At 48.4% G+C, this 25626-nt stretch overlaps 2 protein-coding genes across 4 annotated transcripts in view; one reads left to right on the forward strand and one right to left on the reverse strand.

Moving 5' to 3' along the window:
- COQ4 (coenzyme Q4) overlaps positions 1-126 on the reverse strand; it is a 10190-nt gene extending 10064 nt beyond the window's left edge. The window contains exon 1 of the mRNA XM_068553575.1: positions 15-126. The gene's annotated coding sequence lies outside the window, so the exon portion shown is untranslated. The remainder of the gene's footprint in view (positions 1-14) is intronic.
- TRUB2 (TruB pseudouridine synthase family member 2) lies at positions 103-23694 on the forward strand. 3 transcript variants are annotated; one of them, XM_068553572.1, is made up of 8 exons: positions 103-241; positions 727-858; positions 2668-2742; positions 3815-3876; positions 4984-5065; positions 7565-7637; positions 8158-8294; positions 23454-23694. In XM_068553572.1, the coding sequence occupies exons 1-8, from the start codon at positions 133-135 to the stop codon at positions 23585-23587; spliced, it is 804 nt and encodes a 267-aa protein (XP_068409673.1). In that variant the 5' UTR covers positions 103-132; the 3' UTR covers positions 23588-23694. The 3 variants fall into 3 exon arrangements, with proteins under 3 accessions (XP_068409673.1, XP_068409671.1, XP_068409672.1); XM_068553570.1 differs by lacking the exon at positions 23454-23694 and adding an exon at positions 9940-10603; XM_068553571.1 differs by lacking the exon at positions 23454-23694 and adding an exon at positions 10032-10603.
- The last annotated feature ends 1932 nt before the right edge of the window (positions 23695-25626 follow it).

Consider the following 25626-nt stretch of genomic DNA (forward strand, 5'->3'; position numbering starts at 1 on the left):
AATAAGACACGAACCTCTTCCGGCTGTGAAACATGGCGGCGCCCATTGGAAGGACCACATTTGGGAGCGGGACCGTAAGGCACTTCCGTCCGGGTACAGCTCTTCCGCGAGCCCGGGACGCGGGGTTTAGGCATGGGGTTAGCCGGCCTGGCGCGGCTGCATGGGCTCTTCGCCGCCTACAAGCCCCCGGGGCTAAAGTGGAAGCATCTGCGCGATACCGTGGAGCTGCAGCTTTTGAAAGGTGAGTGCCTCGAGCGAGACCCACGATCCGCTCCCATTTTCCCGGGAGGCCATCTCCGCTTCTGATCCTTGCTGCAAAATAAAGTCATGTGACCTAGTCGTCTGGGCAGAGCGGTTTCCTAATCGACTGTTCTATACACTCCTCGCCTTCCCCTGTGTTCAAATGGGTAAACAGACTCAGTATTGTCCGTTGTCGTAAGTAGTTAGTAAGTAGTAAAGTCAGGATTTGAACCCAAGTCTGTTTCTTAACTTCTGCTTTCAGAAGCAGAGTACTCTAAAACCTCTAAAACCCCTTGGACAGAAGTAATCAGTGAGTTTACAGTATAACAACAATAACAAGTATGATGTGTTGAGGACCTACTCTGTACTAGGCGCTGTGTGGGCCTTCATCTGTCTTCTACATCTCCATATTTACCTGTCCCTCCACCCCCCACCCCCGGTGTTCAGACAGAATCGACAAGATGTTCTTTACTTGTGTGTGCTCAGGTCTCAATGCTGGGAAGCGTCCTGCCTCTGAACATCGTGTTCGCTTCCTGCTGGGCCCCGTGGAAGGCAGTGAAGAGAAGGAGCTGACCCTCACAGCCACCAGTGTGCCCACCCTCATCGACCATCCGCTGGGTAAAGCACATTCAGGAAGGGGCCTGGGTGTCATTTCTCAGGAAATCCCTGCCCAGTGTCAGTGTCCTAGCCAGAGCTCAGACTCCTTCTGTCCCAAACCAGTGTAGGGCCACAGTGGGGATGAAGTATTGGACCAGGGATTGGCAAAATTTCCTGGAAAGGGCCAGATAGTCAATATTTTAGGCTTTGCAGGCTCGCCTCTGCCATTGTAGTGCGGAAGCAGCAGCTATAGACAGTATGTAGAGCAATGAGCCTGGCTGTGTTCCAATAAAACTTTACTGGTGGATGCTGATATTTGAATGTCATATAATTTCATATGTCATGAAAATTATCCTCTTGATTTTTTTGAACCATTGAAAAATGTAAAAACCATTTTAATTTGTGGGCCACTATAAAAAAACAGGCTTGAGGATTTGACTTGTGGACTCTAGTTTGTTGACCTCTTTATTATTCTGGGACTCCAGGTAGGAATTGAGACCCTCAGGTAGAAGTCATAAGGAGGGAGTTTTGGGCTCCTGTGAAAGAGTGATCTTTTTTTTTTTTTAATTTATTTTATTGAAGTACAGTTGATTTACAGTGTGTTAATTTTTGCTGTACAGCAAAGTGATTCAGTTATACATATATGTACGTTCTTTTTCATATTCTTTTGCATTATGGTTTATCACAGGATATTGAATATAATTCCCTGTGCTATACGGTAGAACCTTGTTATTTACCCATTCTGTATATAATAGCTTGCATCTGCTAATCCCAAACTCCCAATCCATCCCCCCCCCCCCACCCCCCCCCCGCCGGCAACCACAAGTCTGTTCTCTATGTCTGTGAAGAGTGACTTTCTATAGTCAGCAAAGCTGCCCAACAGTGAAACTAGTTCTGACAATGAGCCCCTGTCATTAGACATGATTAAAGCATGTGTTGGGGAGGCTCTATAGGAGGGCTAAGGAGCTTGACCAGGAACCTCTAAAACCCCTTGGAGAGAAGTAATCAGTGAGTTTACCGTATAACAACAATAACAAGTCTGATGTGTTGAGGACCTACTCTGTACGGGGTACTGTGTTAAGCTTTTCCCAAATACTACCCCACTGAATCCTGTGAGGTGGGTCCTAGTTCCATTTCACAAATGAGGAAACTGATGCTCAGTGTTGACTAATGTTAAGTCCTGTAGCCTGGATTCAGTAGGCTCTTAACCACCCCATACTGGTCTCCTAGGTTCCTCTTGATCTACAGAAGTGTAAAAGCATCTAACTCATTGCTGCATTCATTCTTTTTTTCTTTTTTTCCAGCTTTCTTGAGGTATAGCTGATATACAAAAAAACTGTACATACTTAATGTATATTAATTTGATGGGTCATTCATTCTTTTGGGAAATGGGTTGTTTCCCAAGCAGTCAGTGAGTTCTGGGCTCTGGGGGCAGAACTGTGAACACGCAGACCCAGGCCCTGCCTTAAGGAGCTCACAGCCTCCATTTTCTCCCTGGGAGAGTGGCCAGGACTCTCCTTCTATAGGAGCTGGATAGGGAACCCCCCAGTCTTGATTCCAGTGTTCTGCCCAGTCCACTCAAAGCGTCTCACGGGGGGAATGGTGATGGACGGACTTCACAGGCCTCCTGGGTTGCCCTTTCTCTGGGCCCAGGAAACTGAAGAAGTGGTTTTGGGCCCCAAATTCCATGGTGAGGAAGCCTGAAAGTCCAGCCTGATGCTGGTTTGGGCTCCATGAGGCTCCATTCTAGGAATGAGGTCACCATGCAGCCCAAAGCCATCCTGGAGGCTGGATTCTTTGAGGAAAAGGACCTCGTTTGTTTCTTTCCAGTACGTGGACCAGCATTCACCAGCCTGAAGATTGGCATCGGGCACCGACTGGATGCCCAGGCGTCTGGGGTGCTTGGTAGGTGGTGTGGTGAGCCTGGGGTGCAATGATAGAGGCTTGGGAGAGGATCGGGGAGCTACCAGGAGCCCAGCCCATTTCTAACCTGACAGCCATTTCCCACTACTGCCTTGCTTCCCTGATTCCTGTCAAGTCTGATCCTCTGGAGAGGTGACTGGTGGGAAGGGGGAAGTCGTGATCGCCCACGTTTATCAAGTGATTCCTGCCTGTGACGTGTGGTTTGAAACTCTTTGTGCACATGCATTCACCATAATAACCTTATTCAGTAGATACCGTATGATTTTAGGAAGAAAGTAAGGCTCCAGGAGCATAGATAACTCATCCTGGGTCATGTGGCTAGTGAATGTCCCTGGACCAGAGAGGGAAAACCGTCATCGCTTGCATGGGGTAGCCAAGTGTGTGACCCTGGCCCCACTGGCTGGGCTCTGGATGTCGCTGGAGCTGGACACACAAAGCCCTGAGTCATGAGCCATCTGTGTCCCCAGGGTCAGGCGGTGGCCACGTCCTCCATACACAACAGTCACAGCAACTTGTCTTGCTTCCTGGGACACAGGCAGGCGGATGTGATCTCATGCCCCCCTCCCTCCAGGAGTGAATGGGTGGTCATTCTTTCCTTCAGCCAGAGGGAGACACAGACCGGGGGAAAGGCAGGGAGTGGCCACAATGCCCCCATTTATTTGCCGGCTTCTTCCTTCGTGTGCATTGCCTCGATCATCACAACACCCACAGGGATCAGACAGTATTTTTATCCCCATTTTACTGATGGGGAGCCTGAGACCCAAGGAGGTTAAAGGACATGCTTAGAGCCACCCCAGGGAGCTTGCTAAGGATCCCTAGGCCCCCTCCCCAACACGAGTCAGAGTCAGTATATATGGGTGGGTCCCTGAAATCTGCATTTTCATATATGCACAGAGGAGCTCACTTGTTCCCTGTAGAAGAAGCTCTTCTTGCCCCCTTGCTGGCTTCCACAGCCTTGGAAGTGGGAATATTCTGCTGGACGGGGTGAGGGTTGGAGGACCCAGGGGAACAGGAAGGGGGAGCCAGGTGTGAGATCAGGCTGGGTGCCTTTCAGTGCTCGGCGTGGGACGTGGACGAAGTCTCCTCACCGACATGTACAACGCTCACCTCACCAAGGTACGGGGGCTCGGGATGGCCTGCTTATCCCTTGGCCCTTTCCCTGGGGGTCACTGGTACGATTCTGAAGCAGAGATGATTCCATGGGGAATACCCAGGCCATCAGCAAGCATTTTTTTTCGGGTCATGTACCAAGGGAGACTGTAACATCATAATGACAGCTGGCATTATCGCATGCTGGCTACTCTGTGCTGAGCACTGTATGCGGACTCCCTTGTGGATGCCTTACAGCGTCGCCGTAAAATGGGATCTATTGTTAACCCATTTTACAGATGAGAGAATGAGGCTCAGGAGACAACGCTTGCTCGGGGTCACACCGACTTTAAGGGGCAGAGCTGGGATTTGAACCTGGTTTTGTCTGACACCGTCTTGGTGTCAGGAAGCCTGCATCCATGCTGGGCTGTGGGGTCTGGCATCACGATCATGTGCAGAGACGCCACATTAGAAGGCCCTTGTTTTTAGTGGTTAAGAGCACAGATTCTGCAGCCAAGTTTTTGCTTCCAAACTCAGATTGTACCACTCTGCCAGTTCTGTCTCCTTGGGTGGATTACTTAACATCTGTGTGCCTCCGTTTCCTCATCTTTGAAATGGGAGTGGTCGTAGTACCTCCTCTGTACGGTTGCTTTGAATGTTTAATCAGTGACCATATGTAATGTGCTCAGCACAGCCACTGGCATGTGGTGGATGGTCAGTCGATGTCACTGTTGTCGTCCTCTATCATTGTCATTGCTGTTATTTGACGCAGAGGCAGATAGCTGCACAGATCGTATTTGGAGGGGAGAGAGAAGCTGACAGAGCATCCTGGGAGGGGCCTGGCATTCTGAGTTGTCAGGTTGGGCAGAAGTGGAGAGGTGTGGAGGCCCGGGGTGGTTGCAGGGTGGCTCGGGGCTGCTGATGCTTGCTGTCATAGGAGAGGAAGTCGGGTGTCCTTCCCCAGGGGCAGCTGAGCAGGGGCTGAGCACCTGACCTCCCTGAGGGGAGACCTAAGGGCCCCCCAGCCTCAGTCTAGCACCTCGGGGGCCTGAGCTGCTGGGCCACACCTCCCTCCTTGGCATGGCGGCTTAGAGCCGAGAGGCTGATCATACCTCCCCCTCCCTGTCCTCGCAGGATTACACAGTACACGGCCTCCTGGGCAAAGCCACAGACGACTTCTGTGAGGACGGGCGGCTGGTGGAGAAGACGACGTATGGTGAGAGCCCATGGGAGCCCAGGGCGGGCGGGAGGGGCGGTCGCGGCCCCTCTTCATTTGCTTCCTTTGATTCCTCACCCTGACGTGGGCCGTGAGGGCCCCCGCTCAGTTATTCTCAGACACACCAAGCCGGGGCTGGCTGTTGACATGGACCTGTGATTCTGACTTCCAGGAATGCCCTGTGCTCCCCTGTGCTCTGCTTAAATGGTTTCAATGTACTGTCAGAAAAGTAATCAACTAATGATAAGTGATTATTTAATATCTGTCTCCCCACCAGAATGTCAACCATGAGAGCAGGAACTATGTAGTTCCACTCCTGTGGTCACACACAACACAGCGCCTGGGACACGGGAGGTGCTGTATTGATGGATGGATGGATGGATGGATGGATGGGTAGATGGGTGGGTGAATGGATGGATGGATGGGTGGGTGGGTGGATGCATGGGTGGGTGGATGGATGGCTTATTCTTCATTTCTCACTCTCCCCATGTTCTGAGACGTCCTATATGATCTGTTGCATTTGCTTATTTGACGTTTTTTGAGCACCAACCACGTGCCAGGCACTGGGGGCGGGGGTCAGGGGCATATGATGAATCAGATGGGGTCCCCAATCTTAGGCCTCACAGTCTAGCAGGGAGAGCAGACACACACCTCTGCATCTCCTGGAGAAAATTAAAAACGTGGCAAAGCAGTGCTGTCTATATATTTGTACTTGTATGTGTGTGTCAACATCCAAAAAATGTCTAAAGACAACTACCAAGTTGACACTTCTGAAAGGGAGGAAGCCAGAATTTGGAGGAGGGGAGATGTTTGTTGGTGTTGATCTAAATTTTTTTTTCTTTAAAGAAGAGGAGCAAGTGTTATTTTTTATTATTATTATTAATTAATTATTATTATTATTTTTTATGGCTGTGTTGGGTCTTCGTTTCTGTGCAAGGGCTTTCTCTAGTTGTGGCGAGCGGGGGCCACTGTTCATCGTGGTGAGCGGGCCTCTCACTGTCACGGCCTTCTCTTGTTGCGGAGCACAGGCTCCAGACGCGCAGGCTCAGTAGTTGTGGCTCACGGGCCTAGTTGCTCCGCGGCATGTGGGATCCTCCCAGACCAGGGCTCGAACCCGTGTCCCCTGCATTGGCAGGCAGATTCTCAACCACTGCGCCACCAGGGAAGCCCCCTAAATTTTTTGAAGAAGATTCTTGTATCAATTATATAATTAAAAATAGGACTTCCCTGGTTGTGCAGTGGTTAAGAATCCGCCTGCTAATGCAGGGGACACAGGTTCAAGCCCTGGTTGGCGGGGCCTGGGTCCCCCAAAAATAATAATAATAATAACGTAAACACTAAAGAAAACTAAGTGCTGGGAAAGAGACCCAGGTGCAGAGTGGCAGGAGCCAGAAGGAAGAAGCCACGTGCTCCAAGAGGGGCTTCCTGGAGCAGGCGGCATTTGAGCTGGGCTATAAATGAGTGGGGAGGAGGCTGCAGCAGGCGCTTCCAGATAAGACAACGGCATGAATGAGACCAGACAGAAGGGATAAGAGGCCCAGGCCCTTCCCAGCTGGCCAGGCCTTAGTCACCACACCTGCTCCCAGAGCTCTGGCCTGTGGAGTCAGAAGTTGGTGGCTGCCCCAGCTGGCCTGCAGGCTCGGCCTCCCTGCAGTCCGTGGGCATCCCCAGGCTTTGCTGCTGCCTGCTCCACAGTCACTTGGTTGGACCAGCAGGCAGAGCCACTCCCACTTCTTGCCACCCATTTCTGCATTTGGACAGATGGCACCCTCCCTCCTGGTGTCCCTGGCCTGAAAAACCCCAGACTGGGGCTCAGGGGACCTGGCTTACAGTATGGGGCAAGGGGCTTCCCTGGTGGTGCAGTGCTTGAGAATCCTCCTGCCAATGCAGGGGACACGGGTTCGATCCTTGGTCCGGGAAGATCCCACATGCCGCACAGCAACTAAGCCCGTGCGCCACAACTACTGAGCCTGTGCTCTAGAGCCTGTGAGCCACAACTACTGAAGCCCGCGCACCTAGAGCCTGTGCCCTGCAGCAAGAGAAGCCACCGCAATGAGAAGCCTGCACACTGCAACAAAGAGTAGCCCCCACTCACTGCAACTAGAGAAAGCCTGCATGCAGCAACGAAGACCCAACACAGCCAAAAATAAATAAATAAAATAAATAAATTTATATATTAAAAGAAAAGAATATGGGGCAAATCACATTACATCTTTGGAGCCTCATTTCCAGAAGAAAGTGTTCTTAACTTGGGGTGTGTGAGCCCCTTGAAAATGTCCTCAAAATGTTGAGTTCATGTGTATCTTTCTGAGAAGCGGGTCCAGAGCTTTCATAAGATTCTCAAAGGACTCTCAACCCCCTATATGGGAACCCTGGGACCAGAGGATGCTCTGGGACCCCATCTAGGTTCCAAGCATAGGGCTGGTTTATGGGAAGGGAATTTGCCAGTTTGCCTCCTCAGTGGGCACCTGTGTACTGACCATCCCCTGGCTTTTCCAGACCACGTGACCAGAGAGAAGCTGGAGCGAATCCTGGCCCTGATCCAAGGTTCCCATCAGAAGGCTCTGGTGATGTAAGTGAGGCCCAACCCACACCTCCCTGAAAGGGGACCCTCAAGGAAGTGCTGGAAGGGCAAGAAGTTGCCCACAGGGCTCCCTGTAGGCTCCGCCCACTCTGGGGCAAATTCCAAAACCAGACACAAGCACCCATTCCTTTCACAGCCTGCAGAAGTGTTTCTTTGTGCTGGGTCTTGGGCCAGCCCCTGGGGAGACCAAGGGGAACAAGAGATCCCAGCTGGCCTCCTAGGGAGGTTATGAGCTAAGGGAGAGGAGAGCTAGGGGTCCGCACCATCACGGCACAGAACCAGGGGGCGGAAGTGATCAACACAGGTATGACCGTTGAAGCCAGGGAGAGTGTGAGAGGGGGTCAGAGCCTGCAGTTAGGGATTGGAGGGGACAGAAGAAGGCTGTTGCAAAGGTGGCTAGAGGGGCAGGGAAGGTGGAAAGCGAATGAAGAGCTTCAGGAAAGGCATGAATAGGGCAGGGCCAGGGGTAGGCAGTCAGCTGCCCACTCTGGGCCCTCCTGATCCCCAGGTACTCCAACGTTGACCTACAGACCCAGGAGGCCTATGAGATGGCCGTGAGCGGCGTGATGCGGCCCACGAACAAGTCCCCGATGCTGATAACTGGCATCCGATGCCTCCAGTTTGCGCCTCCAGAGTTCCTCTTAGGTAAGTTGCTCCAGGAAGTTGGGGGCAGTGCCACGGGGCTGCTGGGTTTGGGGAGTCACTGTGGAAGGCCCTTGCAGAGGCCAGCACGTGTGAGCCCTAAGCTCTGCTGGCCAAGGCACCGGGGGCCGACTTCCTTCCTAGCCTAAGGCTGGACTTGGCTGATCACACAGCACACAGAACAAATGCTCTCCTATCTCCTGCCAAGTCCCCCTTTGAAGCCAGACCTTAACAAGCAGAGATTATATTTAGTGGCTCGTTTCCAGAGCCGGCCAGTGTTTCAAGTCATCGTGCAGCATCAGACACCACTCTCCCCTCCTGGATCCCACCCAACTCAGCAACCCCACCACCACTTCTTTCTTTGTTTATCGTATTAACGAGGGCTCCTTGCTCCTTTTCTTTTTTTTTTTAACAGCTTTATTGCAGTATAATTGCTTTACAATGGTGTGTTAGTTTCTGCTTTATAACAAAGTGAATCAGCTCTGCATATACATATATCCCCGTATCTCCTCCCTCTTGTGTCTCCCTCTCACCCTCCCTATCCCACCCCTCTAGGTGGTCACAAAGCACTGAGCTGATCTCCCTGTGCTATCTTGCTCCCTTTCTTTTTTTTTTTTTTTTAAATATACCATTACAATTAATTTCACCTGCCCCCTTCAATGTGGCTTTAGTTTTTTGTTTTGTTTTGTTTTGTTTAATTTTATTTATTTATTTATTTATTTTTGGCTGTGTTGGGTCTTCGTTTCTGTGCGAGGGCTTTCTCTAGTTGCGGCGAGCGGGGGCCACTCTTCATCGTGGTGCGCGGGCCTCTTCACTATCATGGCCTCTCTTGTTGCGGAGCGCCGGCTCCAGACGCGCAGGCTCAGTAGTTGTGGCTCACGGGCCCTGTTGCTCCACGGCATGTGGGATCTTCCCAGACCAGGGCTCGAACCCGTGTTCCCTGCATTGGCATGCAGATTCTCAACCACTGCGCCACCAGGGAAGCCCTTGCTCCCTTTCTTGAGTGCTGACCAAGACTCTCCCAATGCTAAGTGCCTTCGAGAAATTATCTCTTAGATTCCTCACAACCACTCGTTTTACAGATGAGCAAACCAAGCCTTAGAGCAGCACTTTGCGAACTTTAACCCGCCCACAATCACCTGTGTGGGGTTCTTCTTCTTTTTTTTTCCCCCTGGCCATGCCACATGGCTTGCGGGATCTTAGTTCCCTGACCAGGGTTGACCCCAGGCCCCGGCAGTAAAAGCGCTGAGTCCTAACTGGTGGACCGCCAGAGAATTCCCAACCTGGGATTCTTCTTAAAAGGCAAATTCTAGGAATTCCCTGGTGGTCCAGTGGTTAGGACTCGGTGCTTTCACTGCCGGGGGCCACGGGTTCAATCCCTGGTTGGGGAATTAAGATTCCACAAGCTGCGAGACCAAAAAAAGGCAAATTATGACTCAGCAGGTCTGGGTGGCGCCTGAGATTCTGCATGTCTAACAAACTTTCAGGACCAACCCTGGGCTACACTTTGAAGAACAAAGCCCTAGAGAAGTAAGGTGTCTTGCTAAGGTTATTACACAGCCAGGAGGTCTCAAGGGGTGTGGATCTAGATCGGCGGACACCAGAGGCCGTGCTTCTGACCACCGCCTCTGTTGTGTGTCCCTGGCAGAGGTGCGGTGCATGCATGAGACGCAGAAGCAGCTGCGAAGGCTGGTGCACGAAATCGGCCTGGAACTGAAGAGCACCGCTGTCTGCACGCAGGTGCGGCGTACACGCGATGGTTTCTTCACCCTGGACGATGCCCTCCTAAGGACCCAGTGGGACCTACCCAGCATCCAGGATGCCATCCAGTCCGCAGCACCGCGAGTGGCAGCAGAGCTGGAGAAGAACTTGAGGCCGGGGCTGGGCACCCAGCAGCCCTCCAGTCCAGGCTGGCCCTGGGACTCCGAGGGGCCAAGCTCTGCCTTGGGGCTGGAGAGCCATGCGGGGCATTGAAAGGCCAGGCAGCTGGTGGAGCAGTGGGTGTATAAAGATAAGAATTGTTCATGAGCCAGAACTGATGACTGTGCAGAACGTGGGGGGGCGGGGGGCGGGAGCTTTTTAACACGTGACAGAAAACCCTGAAGCTGTAACAGAAAAGATCAACAGGGACTTCCCTGGTGGTCCAGTGGTTAGGACTTGGTGCTTTCGCTGCCGGGGCCCCGGGTTCAATCCCTGGTCAGGGAACTAAGATCCTGCAAGCTGCCTGGCACGGCCAAAAAAAAAAAAAAACATCAACAGACTTGGCCTAGTTAAAATAGAAAAAACTTCTGTACAGAGGAAAAGATGCTAAACGAATGACAGACTGATAAAAATATTTGTTATATATTTAAGAACTAATATCTATAATATATAAAGAGCTCTTATAAAACAAGAAAAAGATGACAAGAAAATGGGTCAAATGACATGAATTGTGTGTTTATACAGCAAAAGAAATCCAAATGGCCAGTAAACCTGAAATGATGCTCAACCTCTCTAATAATGAAAGACATTCAGATGAAAATGAGATGACCTTTCCTTGCCTTTCAAATAAATTAAGAAAAGATAACACCCAGTATTGGGGAGGATGTGAGAAGATGGGCAATCTGTACTGTTGGTAGGAATATACAACTGTGTAACCTTTTAGGAGTAATTTAGTAGTATGTATCAACATTTAAAATATTCCTGCCCTGGGGAATTCCCTGGTGGTCCAGTGGTTAGAATTCAGCACTTTCACTGCCGTGGCCCGGGTTCAATCCCTGGTCAGGGAACTAAGATCCCGCAAGCCTCACAGCGTGGCCAAAGTAGAATAGAGTAAAATAAAATAAAATACTCCTGCCCTAACCAGCAAGGACCTACTGTATAGCACAGGGAACTATACTCAATAATTTTAATAACCTATAAGGGAAAAGAATCCAAAAAAGAATATATATAACTGAATCACCTTGCTGTACACCTGAAACTAACACCACATTGTAAATCAACTATAACAAACCAACAAACAAATACTCCTGCCCTATGACTTAGCAGGTACAGTTTCAGGAATCTGTCTTCTGGAGTAGGTTGCAGAATGTTTTAGGTACGTAGGTGTTCATGGCTGCACTGTAATAGTAGCCAACAGGAGATGTAGGGACTTCCCTGGTGGTCCAGTGACTAAGACTCCATGCTCCCAGTGCACGGGGCCCAGATTTGATCCCTGGTCAGGGAACTAGATACCACATGCCACAACTAATTGCGTGCCGCAGCTAAAAAGATCCGGCACATGGCAATGAAGATCCCAAGTGCTGCAACTAAGATCTGGTGCAGCCAAATAAATAAATATTTTTTTAAAAAAACAGGAAATGTGATTACCATCCATCAGTAAGGGACTGGTTAAATAAATATGGCGTGTGCAGGGTCAAAAGTCTCTATTCTTGGGACTTCCTTGGTGGTCCAGTGGTAAAGAATCCACCTTCCAACGCAGGGGACGCGGGTTCAATCCCTGGTCGGGGAACTAAGATTCCCACGTGCTGTGGGGCAGCTAAGCCAGCGCGCCACAGCTAGAGAGCCTGCGTGCCACAAACTACAGGGCCCACACGCTCTGGAGCCCGTACACCACAACTAGAGAGAAACCCGAGAAGACCGTGCACCGTAACGAAAAGATCTCTCATCCCTCAACAAAGATCCCGTGTGCCACAACTAAGACCCGACGCAGCCAAAAAAAAAAAAAAAAAAAAACACAAAAGGAAAATAAATAAATATTTTTAAAAAAGTCTCATTCTCTTGGTTTTGGACACCTTGGCCTCATGTGTCATTTTTTTTTTTTTTTTTTTTGGCTGCATGGCACGCGGGATCCTACTTCCCTGACCAGGGATCGAACCTGCACGCCCTGCAGTGGGAGTGCGGAGTCTTAACCGCTGGACCGCCAGGGAAATTCCTTGGCATGATTGTCTTTTAACCTCTTTCCATGTGGGTATTTCCCACTCAGAACACTTGGGCTAGAAGGAGCGAGTTTGCCTCTGACCAGGGCTCTGATTTGTGCCCTGAAGGGGAGCACTGCCTGTCTCTTGTCCCTGCTGTCACCCTGGGAGAGGGGGCCCAGCCACTGAGGCTCCCTCACCTTCACTCGGGCAGCCCGCAGCTTGGAGCAGTGCCGAGCTGATGAGGCCTCAAAAGCTCAGCCCCCTCATGCGGAACAGAACAATGATTTCACCCACCTCATGAGGTTGTTGTGAGGACAAACGAAGTCATGGGCAGGTGCTTGTCATGTAAGAACTGCTCTCTACGTATGAGCTGTACCCTTGCTGTGGCTACTTTCTCCTGAACGGTGCCACCCAAGAGGGTGGTCACAGATAGGGTCAGAGGCCTTCTCTCTGTCACCTCTTGTTTCTCTGGCATAAAAATGAGTTGGGAGCTGGGTCAGTACTGCCTCAGCTGGATGATCAAGGTCAACAACAACAACAATAAGTCATGCTGCAAGTATGTACTCTTGATAGGATGTGATGAAAATGGCCCTTCACCTCTAGTCTTCCTCCCAACATCCCATAACCCCAATATAATCCTGAGAAGTACATCAGACAAATGCCGGTAGCGGGGCCTCCTACAAAATACCTGAGCCGTCCTCAGAACTGTCAAGGTCATCAGAAGCAGTGAAGTCTTAGAAACCACCATAGTCAAGAGGAGCCTGAAGAGACTTGACAACTGAATGTACTGTGGGATCCTGGAACAGAAACAAAGGACTATAGGTAAAAACAAAGGAAATCGAAAGAATCTCTGGACACTAGTTAAGAATACATCAGTATTGGTTCATTAATTGTAACAAATGTATCACACTAATCTGTTAATAATACGATAATATGGGAAACTTGGCGCTGAGTATGTGAGAATTCTCTGTTCTGTCATCTCAATTTTTCTGCAAACTACTCTAAAAAGACAGTCTACTGGGGAAAAGAAAAAAGATCACCTGGAGAGATCTTTGAGAATCCAGTTTCTAGCCCCAACCCTCGGATTCTGACTCAGTAAGTCTGGAGTGGGGCCCAGAAATCTCCATTTCAGCAAGTCCCCAAGGAATCTGATGCCAGGGCTTTAAAAATCTGGGCCCTCCAGAGGCCAATTAGGTGTTGTCATTCCCTTCGGGTCTTTTTTTTGTTTGTTTAAGATTTAATTTTTTAAAAATTTATTTTTGGCTGCGTTTGGGTCTTTGTTGCTGCACGTGGGCTTTCTCTAGTTGTGGTGAGCGGGGGCTACTCTTGTGGAACGCGGGCTTCTCATTGCGGTGGCTTCTCGTTGCGGAGCGTGGGCTCTAGGCGTGTGGGCTTCAGTAGTTGTGGCACGCTGGCTCAGTAGTTATGGCTCTCGGGGTCTAGAGCGCAGGATCAGTAGTTGTGGCACACGGGCTTAGTTGCTCTGCGGCATGTGGGATCTTCCTGGGCCAGGGCTTGAACCCGTGTCCCCTGCATTGGCAGGTGGATTCTCATCCACTGTGCCACCAGGGAAGTCCCCCTTCTGGTCTTCAAGAACAACTCTGATGGCTATTTGAGAGGCCATTTAAGAAGAGCAAACAACCATGAGTGGTGAGGCATGGTGCATTAGTTTACTAGTGCTGCCCTAACAAAGTGCCTCAAACTGAGGGGCTTATACAATGGAAATTTATTGACTCACAGCTCTGGAGCCTAGAAGTCTGAGGCTGGTGAGAGAGAATCTGTTCCATGCCTCTCCTGGCTTCTCTGGTGCTTTGCCAGCAGTCTTTGGCATTCCTTGGCTTATAGAAGCATCACCCCAATCTCTGCATTCATGTTCACATGGCATTCTCCCTGTGTGCATGCCTGTGTCCAAGTTTCCCTCTTTTATAAGGACACGAGTCAGATTGGGGACCCACCCTATTCAATGTTACTTCATCTTGACTAATTATAACTGCAGTGACCATAAATACATCCAAATAAGGTCACATTCCGTGGTACTAGGGATTAAGACTTTGACATGAGAATTTGTCAGGGACATGGCTCAACCCATAACAGATGGTTAAACATTCACCTGGGCTGCCCAGTGCTCCTCGGAACACTACTGTCCTGTAGCCAGAAAACTCCCCCGAGTTCAGGGCAGGCCGCTTCCTCCCCTCCACTACCTCTGCTACGACCGCAGCGTTGGCCCCTCCACACCTGCTGCAGGTTGACTGGGGCACGTGTGATGCTGTGGTTGATAAACGCTCCCGCAGGAACCCCTCCATGGGAGTGTTAGGGGCCAGGGCTGCTCACAGCTTTCTGCACTTCCAGCCCGTGGAAGCGGGGAGGGTGTAGGACCCCAGAGGGTCTAGAGGGTGGCTACCCGGGTCAAGGAATCTAGCTGTCCCCTCCAGGTCCTCTGCAAGCAGCTCCTCTTCCATTGTCCAAATAAGAATTTAAACTTTTTATTTGATTGCACTGTATGTAAGAAGTATATCTGAATTTCATTCTGCAATCTACAAAGTTTGGGTTGGTCTTCGATTATAAAGCTAAGTTTCAGGAGTCCATTGAGAGATGGGCTTTGTCTACTTCACTCACCTGAGCCCTGCCATGGGTTTCTAGGACAGGATGTGTCTTAGCGTTCTTCAGAGAAACAGAACCAGTAGGATGTGTATGATATAGATTTATTTTAAGGAATTGGTTCATGTGATTGTAGAGATTGGCAGGTCCAAGATCTGCCAATTTTGGGTAGGGCAATCTGCTGGGTAGGGCAGCTGGCTGAAGACCCAGGGAAGAGGTGATGTTGCAGCTCGAGTCCCAGGACAGTTTTTTTTTTTTTTTAAATTAATTAACTTATTTATTTATTATTGGCTGCGTTGGGTCTTCGTTACTGTGCGCGGGCTTTCTCTAGTTGTGGTGAGCGGAGGCTACTCTTCGTTGCGGTGCATGGCCTTCTCGTTGCGGTGGCTTCTCTTGTTGCGGAGCATGGGCTCTAGGCGTGTGGGCTTCAGTAGTTGTGGCGCATGGGCTTAGTTACTCTGCAGCATGTGGGATCTTCCCAGACCAGGGCTCGAACCTATATCCCCTGCATTGGCAGGCGGATTCTTAACCACTGCGTCACGAGGGAAGTCCCTCAGGACAGTCTTGAGACAGAATTTCCTCTTCTTCCCTGGACCTCTGGGCTTTTTCCTCTGAAGGCCTTCAACGGATTGATGAGGCCTACCCGCACTGCGGAGGGTAATCTGGTAAATCTACTGATTTAAATGCTAATCTCATCTTGAAAATACCTTCACAGCAACATCTAGACTGGTGTTTGACCAAATATCTGAGTGACTACTGTGGCTCAGCCAACTTGACACATAAACTTAGTCCCCACAGGATGTATCTCTCTTTTTCATTTAGGAACATGACACCTGCTCCCCATGCTAACTGAAATGGTCCAAGGGGTGCTGTGGGATTGACCACTGGGTTTGAATCCCAGCCCTTCCCTTTCCTCAGGATGCGAACTGGACAAGTGACTTCATGTTGGACACTTCTTACTTGAGTCTTAGTTTCCTTACGTGTCAGATGGAAGTGGTGACCAATAGAGCCTGTCTCATACAGGGACCAGACAAGCCCAAGGTCACAGGGCAGAGGCTTACAGAGGGCTTGCCCTGTGCCAGGCCCTGAGCTAAGAGTGGTTAACATACCTGATCTCATTTTATCCTCAAATGGGCCTAGAGTTTAGGCACTATGACTATCCCTGTTTTACAGATGAGGAAACTGAGGCATGAAGAGGGCAAATGACAAGCCAAAGGACACCTAACAAGGGAGTCCAGAGCCAGGGTTCACATCTATGCTGTCCAGAGTCAGCATTCCTAACCACTACACCATCCTGCCTCTCTGCTGCAGCTATTGCTGCTTTTGTGGTGGTGGTTTACGAACCTAGTCCCGGACCTGGCACATAGTAGGTGCTTAGTAAATATTTGTTGAAGGAACCAAATACCTATTGTGATATTGGGATGTAATAAGAAATATACTTTTTGGTCTTTGTACCCAGCTCCCAGTCAGAGCTCCTAAAATCCTTGTAATTCCCTAAGTGATAAAGGTAAAAAGCATCTTTCGTTGTATATTTTGTCCCCAGTTCCTGAAAGAGCTCCAGAAGGGGAAAGGAGCAAGCGTCTTTTGTTATTCATAACAAGCCCCTTTCAACCACACCTGCCTACTTAATAGAAGCTCCATAAAAAACCTAAAGGATGGGATTTGGAGAGCTTCTGGGTTAGCAAACACATCTAGGTGCTGGGAGGGTGGTACACCCAGAGAGGGCGTGGAAGCCCAGCACCCCTTCCCACATACCTTGTCCTCTGCACCTTCACCATTTCGCCGTTCTTGAGTTGTATCCTTTATAATAAGCTGGCGAATGTAAGTAAGTGTTTCTCTGAGTTCTGTGTGCTATTCAAGCAAATTATCAAACTTGAGGAGGGGGTCATGAGAACTCCCGATTTATATATATATAAATATATAAATATATAAATATATATATATATATAAATATATATATATATATATATATATATATATATAGCCAGTCTGTCAGCAATGTTCCAGGTGACAACCTGTGACGTGTGATCAGTGTCCGAAATGGAGGCAGTCTTGTGGGACTGAGCCCTTGACCTGCGTGGTGTGTGTGAATTCCAGGCAGTTAGTGTCAGAACTGAGTTAAACTGTAGGTCACCCAGTCCTGTCCACCAAAAATTAGAGAATTGCTTGGTGTGGAAAACCCTACACATCTGGTGTCAGAAGTACTGTGTACAGAAAGGAAACAGGAGTTTTTCTTTTTACTTGTATATGTGTTCAGTATATACATGTTGAATGAATAAATAACCCAAGTGGTTAATTTTTTAACAAAGTGGAATTACAATATACACAGTTATCACAACTGGCTTCTTTCATTTAACAGTAGAGTGTGGCCCTTTCTTCCTGTCTGTCCATCAGGTATTCAGGAGTGTTCTTTCCTCCAGACCCCCTGGGGGTGCCCAGCGACACAGGCTGTCTCGGAGGAAGGGCCTGACCTCTGCCCCTCCTTGGGCTGTTCCTTCCCATTGTGCAAATTGTGCCTCCAGGATGGGGTGGCTTTCCCAAAGGCCTGGGTTTCAGCCAGTTTATTTAACATTTACTCAACAAATATTCACTTAGTGTCCACTATTTGCCAGATCCTGGTGTAGGCATCAGGAGTACATCAGTAAACAAGACAGCCCAAATACCACGTGGGGAAAGGGAAGTTGGCAATGTTAACGAGGGCTGCCTGAGAAACAGTCATTTGAATAAAGAGCTGAAGGAGGTGAGGCACTGAGCCAGGAAATTATCTGGAGGTAGAAGACTTTGAAGCCAAGGGAACAGCCAGTGCAGTTCAAAAGGTATCCAATGTATTAGGGGACAATAATGGCCCACGTGGAGATGTGGTGTCCACTGATACACTTGACTGCCTGTCAGTGAGAATCATCCTGAGGCCTTCACACCTGAGGTGAGTGTCCCACATTCTCAGAAACTGTGGCCTTGGATCCTTTGTATCAGAATCGCCCTGAGTCAGCAACCACTGTGTGGCCAGGACCCTGGACAGAAGATCTGAACCTCGGTTTCATTGTCTATGTGTTTTTTTGTTTTTTTTAATTAATTTATTTTTTATTTATTTATTTTTGGCTGTGTTGGGTCTTCATTGCTGTGTGCAGACTTCCTCTAGTTGCAGCAAGTGGGGGCTACTCTTCGTTGCGGTGCGCAGGCTTCTCATTGTGGTGGCTTCTCTTGTTGCGGAGCACGGGCTCTAGGCACACGGGCTTCAGTAGTTGTGGCATGTGGGCTCAGTAGTTGTGGCTCGTGGGCTCTAGAGCACAGGCTCAGTAGTTGTGGCACACGGGCTTAGTTGCCCTGCAGCATGTGGGATCTTCCTGGACCAGGGGTCAAACCCATGTACCCTGCATTGGCAGGTGAATTCTTAACCACTGCGCCACCAGGGAAGTCCTGTGTGTTTTATCTAACCTCACAGGGTTAAGAGCCAGCACGACCAGTGTTTGTTCCTTCAAAGGGACCCCAACTCTGAGGGCCTTTCCTCTGACATTTACACCAGTGACTTCTACAGAAGGTAAAAAGTGGCTGGTCACACTGTTTTTCTTAGAGGCCGGACTGATGCCATCATTGTAAATTGTTTCCAGGGCCCAGCCCAGGGCCTGGGCGGGTTTGGCAGTCAGCAGGCCAGGTGACCTGAAGGGACAATGATGATACTGATATTAATAATAGCAGCTATCACTTACCGAGGGCTTCTGATGTGTGGTCTCTGTGCTAAGATCTTTACATGCACTATCTCACCTAGTATGGAAGTTATGATGATTATCTCCACTTTATGGGTGAGGAAAGCTGCTAGGGAGGGAGGGACATCCTGTCTAGCAGAGCATCTGTGTCTCAATAGGACCCTGCCTCCACACCCCCATTTCCAAGCAGGTAGTTGCTCAAGACGTCAGTTTAACCTGCATGCCTCCTGCATCTCTATATTGTATTCCACGCAAATGGAAATCAAAAGAAAGCTGAAGTAGCAATACTTACATCGGACAAAATAGACTTTAAAGTAAAGACTGTTACAAGAGACAAAGAAGGACACCACATAATGATCAAGGGATCAATCCAAGAAGAAGATATAACAATTGTAAATAAATATGCACCCAACATACGAGCACCTCAATATGTAAGGCAAATATTAACAGACATAAAAGGAGAAATCAACAGTAAGAGGATAATAGTAGGGGAACCTAACACCCCACTTACATCAATGGACAGATCATCGAGACAGAAAATCAACAAGGAAACACAGGCCTTAAATAACACATTAGACCAAATAGACTTAATTGATATATATAGAGGAGTCCATCCAAAAGCAGCAGAATATACATTCTTCTCGAGTACACATGAAACATTCTCCAGGATAGATCACATGCTAGGCCACAAAACAAGCCTCAGCAAATTTAAGAAAATTGAAATCATATCAAGTATCTTTTCTGACAATACTGGCATGAGACTAGAAATAAACTATAAGAAAAAAACTGCAAAAACCACAAACACGTGGAGGCTAAACAATATTCTACTAAACAACCAATGGATCACTGAAGAAATCAAAGAGGAAATAAAAAAAAATACCTAGAGACAAATGAAAATAAAAACACAATGATCCGAAACCTATGGGACACAGGAAAAGTAGTCCTAAGAGGGAAGTTTATAGTGATACAAGCTTACCTCAGGAAACAAGAAAAATCTCAAATAAACAACCTAACCTTACACCTAGAGGAACTAGAGAAAGAAGAACAAGCAGAACATAAAGTTAGTAGAAGGAAAGAAATCATAAAGATCAGAGCAGAAATAAAAGAAATAGAGAGTAAAAAAAAAAAAATAGAAAAGATCAATAAAACTAAAAGCTGGTTCTTTGAAAAAATAAACAAAATTGACAAATCTTTAGCCAGCCTCATCCAGAGCCCCTGCTCTTAATCTCTTTTTAACCATGACCTCCCTATCTTGACCTTGGCCCAATTTAGGCCCAACCCAACTCTACCCTTGGTGTGTCTCAATTTTCCTATTGAGACCTAGGAACCAGGGGAGATATGCATGATTCAATCCCATCTAAGAGGTGTGGCCCTGTTAGATAGGAAGGATATGGAAATACATATTTTTGCAAGTAGAAAGTACAGGATATAATCAAGCAATAATTGGATCAGCTGGATCCAATTCAATGGTGAGGAAACCTGGGTGGGGCAGAGGGTGTTTGCAAATCTCCATTAGTTGGAAATATTAGGTAACTGGACCCAGGATACATGGGCCATCCCACCACCCCATTCGGATTTCTTATTGGCAAAGAGATTATAAAAGAGGACTCAGTGTGGTCTATCATGATCTTGGGATTTCAGGGAGCAGAGGAACCCTGAGTCATGGCCAAAATAGTCAGTCAATATGCAGCCCCAGTCTGCCAGGAAAACCACCCCAAATCCCTTGTTTTCCTTAGTAGATGTCTTCAACCCTAATAAAGAGAGTACTTAACAACAATTGTTAAATTGTACCAAGTGTATAAGCAACATGAGATTTGGAAACAGCTTTAAAATTTAAGTTAAACTATTGAGTTTCTTTTTTTTTAATAATTTAATTTATTTATTTATTTTTGGCTGCATTGGGTCTTCGTCGTTGGGTCTTCGTCGCTGCACATGGGCTTTCTCTAGTGTCAGCGAGAGGGGGCTACTCTTCGTTGCGGTGCGTGAGCTTCTCATTGTGGTGGCTTCACTTTTGCAGAGCTTGGGCTCTAGGCGTGCAGGCTTCAGTAGTTGTGGCTCGCGGGCTCTAGAGCGCAGGCTCAGTAGTTGTGGCACATGAGCTTAGTTGCTCCGCGGCATGTGGGTTCTTCCCGGAGCAGGGATCGAACCCATGTCCCCTGCATTGGCAGGCGGATTCTTATCCACTGCGCCACCAGGGAAGTCCCTTGAGTTTCTTATTTCAAGAAATAGACTGTTTTTGAAGACAAAGAACGTGCAAAATAGTCCTTACTGTGCACAGAGTGGGCTCTCAAGAACATCAACTTCATTGACAAACCCACTGGCCTCCACACTGGCCAGTCACCTGCTGGGGTAACATAGGGTGGCCCAGGGAGAAGGGGTGCAACCCCAGGCTTTGGTGGCGGAAGGGCCTGCGTGTGAACCCCAACTTGCCCTGTTTACCGACTGGGTGATTTGATCTCTGTGAGACCAGTCTACCTATCTGTCAAATGGGGATGAAAATGACACCCACATTCCCCAACTCAGCCCTCCCCCAGGTATTAATTGCGTTCTTCTGTGGGCCAGCCATTGCTCTGGCATGGGGAACTTGGTGTGGAAGTGATGCTGAAAACTCGGCCTCTGTGCACCGGGTGCCAAATTGAATCTTGGAGACACAGTTTTGGGTGAAGTAGAAAAGAATATCTTTACTGCTTTGCCAGGCAAACGGGGACACAGCAGGCTTGTGCCCCTCAAAACTGCGTGTCCTAACCTGGGAGGATTTGGTGAGGAGTTTTATATCAGTGGTTCAAGGGTGGAGTTGCTAATAAGGGTGTGTGCAGGGCCTGCACTCCTTTAATCTGGCCTCAGATAGTCTCCTGATGAGCATCTCTGGTTCCTTTAATATGGCTTAGGTGGTCTCCTCCCTTGTCTCTGCATCCCCTCCCTTCCCTGATTAGCAGCTGTTCACGTCTGCTCTTTGGAACTCAGGGAAGGTCATGGAGGCTGGAGTCTATTCCCTACAAACAAGAAACAGGGGACACAGAAAGGCTTCTGTGCCCAGGAGCCCCTCAGGGTCCTGCTCAGTTTCAGAAGGACAGATAAGGTCCTTGGTCTCATGGAGTGTACATTGTAGGAGGAGCAGGCAAGAAAATAATGGGAGAGACTATCCTTTGGAAGGAAATCAAACAGGGTGAGTGAAGTGGAGACAGGGGAGCTACTTTAGGCCAGGCATCCAGGAGGGCCTCTCTGAGGTGGTGACATATAAGCTGGGACCTGGAGGCCAGAGGAGCAACTGCTGCAGACATCTGGGGGCAGAGCTTTCTAGACAGAGGAACACAGATACTAAGCCCTAAGTGGGCAAAGGGGAGAAGGCTGAGGATGGAGAAGGGGGGAGGGCAGATACCCCGTGAGGCCGTGGGGCCCCAGTGAGGAGTTGGACCCTGGTTTTGAAACCACACAACTCAGATTGGGACTTGAACCCACGTGCCAGGACTCGAACCCAGCCAGAATGCAGATTAGGACTTGAAGCAATAGTCTTTTAATTGAGATCACACACCTGGAATACTACTGATACTTTCAAGTTCACTGTTTTTGGCACCTAGTTCTAGACAAGTGCATGCAGCTGCCTAACCACTGCTACCACAATCAGGATACAGTCAGGTCCATCACCCCCAAAAGTCCCTCATGCTACCCCTTTGCCGTTGACCCCTCCTCCCTCCCCAGCCCCTGGCAACGTCTGTTGTTCCTATCATTTTTCATTTCCAGAATTTCATATGAATGGAATGAGACAGTATGTAAACTTTTGAGGCTGGCTTCTTTCAGCATCGTGCATCTGAGACTCATCCACGTTGGATACCTCAGTAGTTCATTCCTTTTTGATCCTGTGTAGCATTCCACAGCGTGGATATACCACACTTTGTTTATCCTTTTACTAGTTGAAGAGCTTCTTGGCTGTATTTAGAGATTGTGAATAAAGCTGGATAGCGCTTTCTTCTTTGATATATATTGTTCCTCCTAGTTTCACTGAGAATATCAAAGCAATTGGAAGAAGACTTGCATAAGCTCCCTCTACCACCTCCTGGTCCATAAAATCTGTAACTAAGGATAAACTTGGGGCTGCTACCCACGGCCAAGCCTCCACTTGTACATGAGATCCCACCTTCTTTCCTGACCCAAGGTCATTACCCCAGCAATTCTCTCCTCTCTTTTGCTTCATCAATTTCCTCCTTTTTATTTGATCATTTCCACCACAATACAAACATGCTATTTAATCTCCTATCTTAAAAGCAAACAAACAGAAAACAGCATGGCAGGTCCTCAAAAAATTAAACATAGAATTACCATACGATGCAGTGATTCCACTTCTGGGTATATACCCAAAGGAAATGAAAGGAGACTCAAACAGATGTTTGTGTACCCATGTTCAGAGCAGCATTATTCACAGTAGCCAAAAGGTGGAAATAATCCAAGTGTCCATCGATAGATGAATGGATGAGCAAAATATGGTCTATCCACACAACAGAATATTATTCAAACACTAAAAAGGAAGGAGTTCCTGACACCTACTACAACATGGTTGAACGTTAAAGACATTATGCTAAGTGAACTAAGCCAGTCACAGGAAGACAAATACTGTGTGATTCCATTTATATGAGGTACTTAGAGTAGTCAAATTCACTGGGACGGAAAATAGAATGGTGGTCACCAGGGGCTGGGGAATGGGGAGTTAATGTTTAATGTGTACAGAATTTCAGTTTTGCAAGGCAGAAAGAGATATAGAGATAGATAGTGGCGATGGTTGCACAACAATGTGAATGTACTTAATGCCACCAAATTGTACACTTAATGATGCTTAAAATGGTAAATTTTATGTGTATTTTATGTATATTTTACCCCAAAAAAAGCTCCAAACAGAAAAACAAGCATACTCTTTCTTGACCTTCCATCTCTCACCAGTTACTGCATTTCTCTGCCTCCTTTAAAAGTAAAACTCCGGGCTTCCCTGGTTGCGCAGTGGTTGAGAATCCATCTGCCAATGCAGGGGCCACGGGTTCAAGTCCTGGTCCGGGAAGGTCCCACGTGCTGTGGAGCAGCTGACCCCGTGTGCCACAATTACTGAGACCGCGCTCTACAGCCCGCAAGCCACAACTACTGAGCCCGTGTGCTGCAAGTACTGAAGCCCACGTGCCTAGAGCCCATGCTCCGAGAGGCCACCACAGTGAGAAGCCCACGCACCGCAACAAAGAGTGGCCCCCGCTCTCTGCAACTAGAGAAAGCCCACGTGCAGCAACGAAGACCCAACGCAGCCAAAATTAAATAAATAAATAAATTTATTTTTTAAAAAAAGAGTAAAGCTCCTGGAAAGATTGTCTCTAGTCGCTGCCCCCAGTTCTCACCACATGCTCCCTGGAACCCACTCTAATCAGACATTCACTCTCCACTGCTTTCCAGAAACCGCTCTTGCCAAGATCAAGGACGACCTCCTCCTCTTTAAATCCAGCGGCTCTTTCTCAGCAGGGTCTGCCACAGCCGGTCACTGCCTCCTCCTGGAACAGTCTCCTTCTCCCTCCCTGGCTCCTTCTCAGCCTCTCTGCTGGAGCCCCTCCTCCCCTGCTCTCCTCCACGGTGCCCACAAGCTCCAGGTAGCTCTTCTCTTGGCCCACACCCGCTCCTTGAGGATGTCAGTCTGAAATCACATGGCTTGAATCCCATCAATCTGTCATGCTGCTGGTGCCCACATTTATGTTACCTCTCACCGGACCTTTCCCATGAACTCCATTCCTAAATATCTGTTCTTTAACATTTCCACTTCCATGTTGAGCTGGCATCTCAAACCTAACAGATCCCCAGACTGACTCCTTATCTTCCCCTGCAGCCCGCTCTGCCCCAGGATTCCTCACTCCAGTAACTCACAGTTCCACCCTTCCACTCGCTCAGGCCAAAATCCTAAAAGCCCCCTTTTCCTCACACCCCATATTTAACCCATCAGCAAATCCTGCTGGCTCTACCGTCAAAATACTGTTGTTTCCAGAATCTGACCCCTTCCTTCCTCCCTCCCTCTCTTTCTTTAGTTCCCCATCTGGGATCGAACCCGTGCCCCCTGCAATGGAAGCGTGGAGTCTCAACCATTGGACTGCCAGGGAAGTCCCAGAATCTGACCATTCACCTGCATCCACCCTTTTACCCCCTCATTTTGCTGTACACCTGAAACATTGTAAATCAACTATACTTCAGTTAAAAAAATGCTATTTATAAAATTTAAAAAACATACATGTATTTGGCAGGGAGGGGAGGGAGGCCCAAATTTTATGAGCTTCGGGTCCCAACCCTTCTTGGCCTCGTGGCATGCAGGATCTTAGTTCCCCAACCAGGGATCAAACCCGTGCCCCCTGCCGTGGAAGCATGGAGTCTTAACCACTGGACCACCAGGGAAGTCCCTGGGTCCCAACCCTTTTTCATAAGTGCCAGAACTTACCACCATCTGAAGAATGATTTATTTTTTATTTGCTTTATTGTCTGTCTCCCCCACTTTAGATGAATGAATATTAATACCCAGATAACCAGTTTTCAAGGTAATGAATTTTCTCTTCTTACATTCCCCAGCTCACTCCCCCCACCCCACCCTATTGCACCAAGAATGTTAGCTCATTAAGGCCCCACTTTGAGCTGTAAGGACCTTGCATTCCCAGGGGAGCCAGGAATATGCTTAGAACACACAAATATATCATCATAACAATGAGCTGACATTTGCCTATTTCATTATAGTCATTAATCCAGCTTTTATATCTATGATCATTTGTGAAGTGGCCACTGCGGGTATTATTTTACCTACTTTACAGATGAAGAAACTGAGGTCTGGGGAGGTCCAGCCACCACCAGCCCAGCCTCCTGCATCTGTCTATACATGGCATGGCCTGCTGAGCTTTAGCTCTGTTTGGCCACAGAATAAAAACAAACAAAACCCCATTCCCACCACCGTATCATCATCTGATTTCTTCTGCAATATCCAGTCAGACCCTGACTAACCCCCTCCTTCGAGCACTTCAGCAGGAGGCGTGGGACTCATCTGGAGGTGGGCTGGGTAACCAGAGGGACAGACATTAGTTACTCCAAGAAGTTTCCCTCTTGGTGAGACTTGGATCGGGATGCTGTCGGGGC

The sequence above is a fragment of the Eschrichtius robustus genome, chromosome 10 (assembly GCF_028021215.1).
Source record: "Eschrichtius robustus isolate mEscRob2 chromosome 10, mEscRob2.pri, whole genome shotgun sequence".
Classification (NCBI taxonomy): Eukaryota; Metazoa; Chordata; class Mammalia; order Artiodactyla; family Eschrichtiidae; genus Eschrichtius; species Eschrichtius robustus.

Coding starts and splice junctions, on each gene's coding strand:
- TRUB2 (XM_068553570.1), top strand. CDS start 133: ATGGGGTTAGCCGGCCTGGCGCGGCTGCATGGGCTCTTCGCCGCCTAC. Junction 859..2,667: donor CCTCATCGACCATCCGCTGG/GTAAAGCACATT, acceptor GTTTCTTTCCAG/TACGTGGACCAGCATTCACC. Junction 7,638..8,157: donor CATCAGAAGGCTCTGGTGAT/GTAAGTGAGGCC, acceptor CCTGATCCCCAG/GTACTCCAACGTTGACCTAC.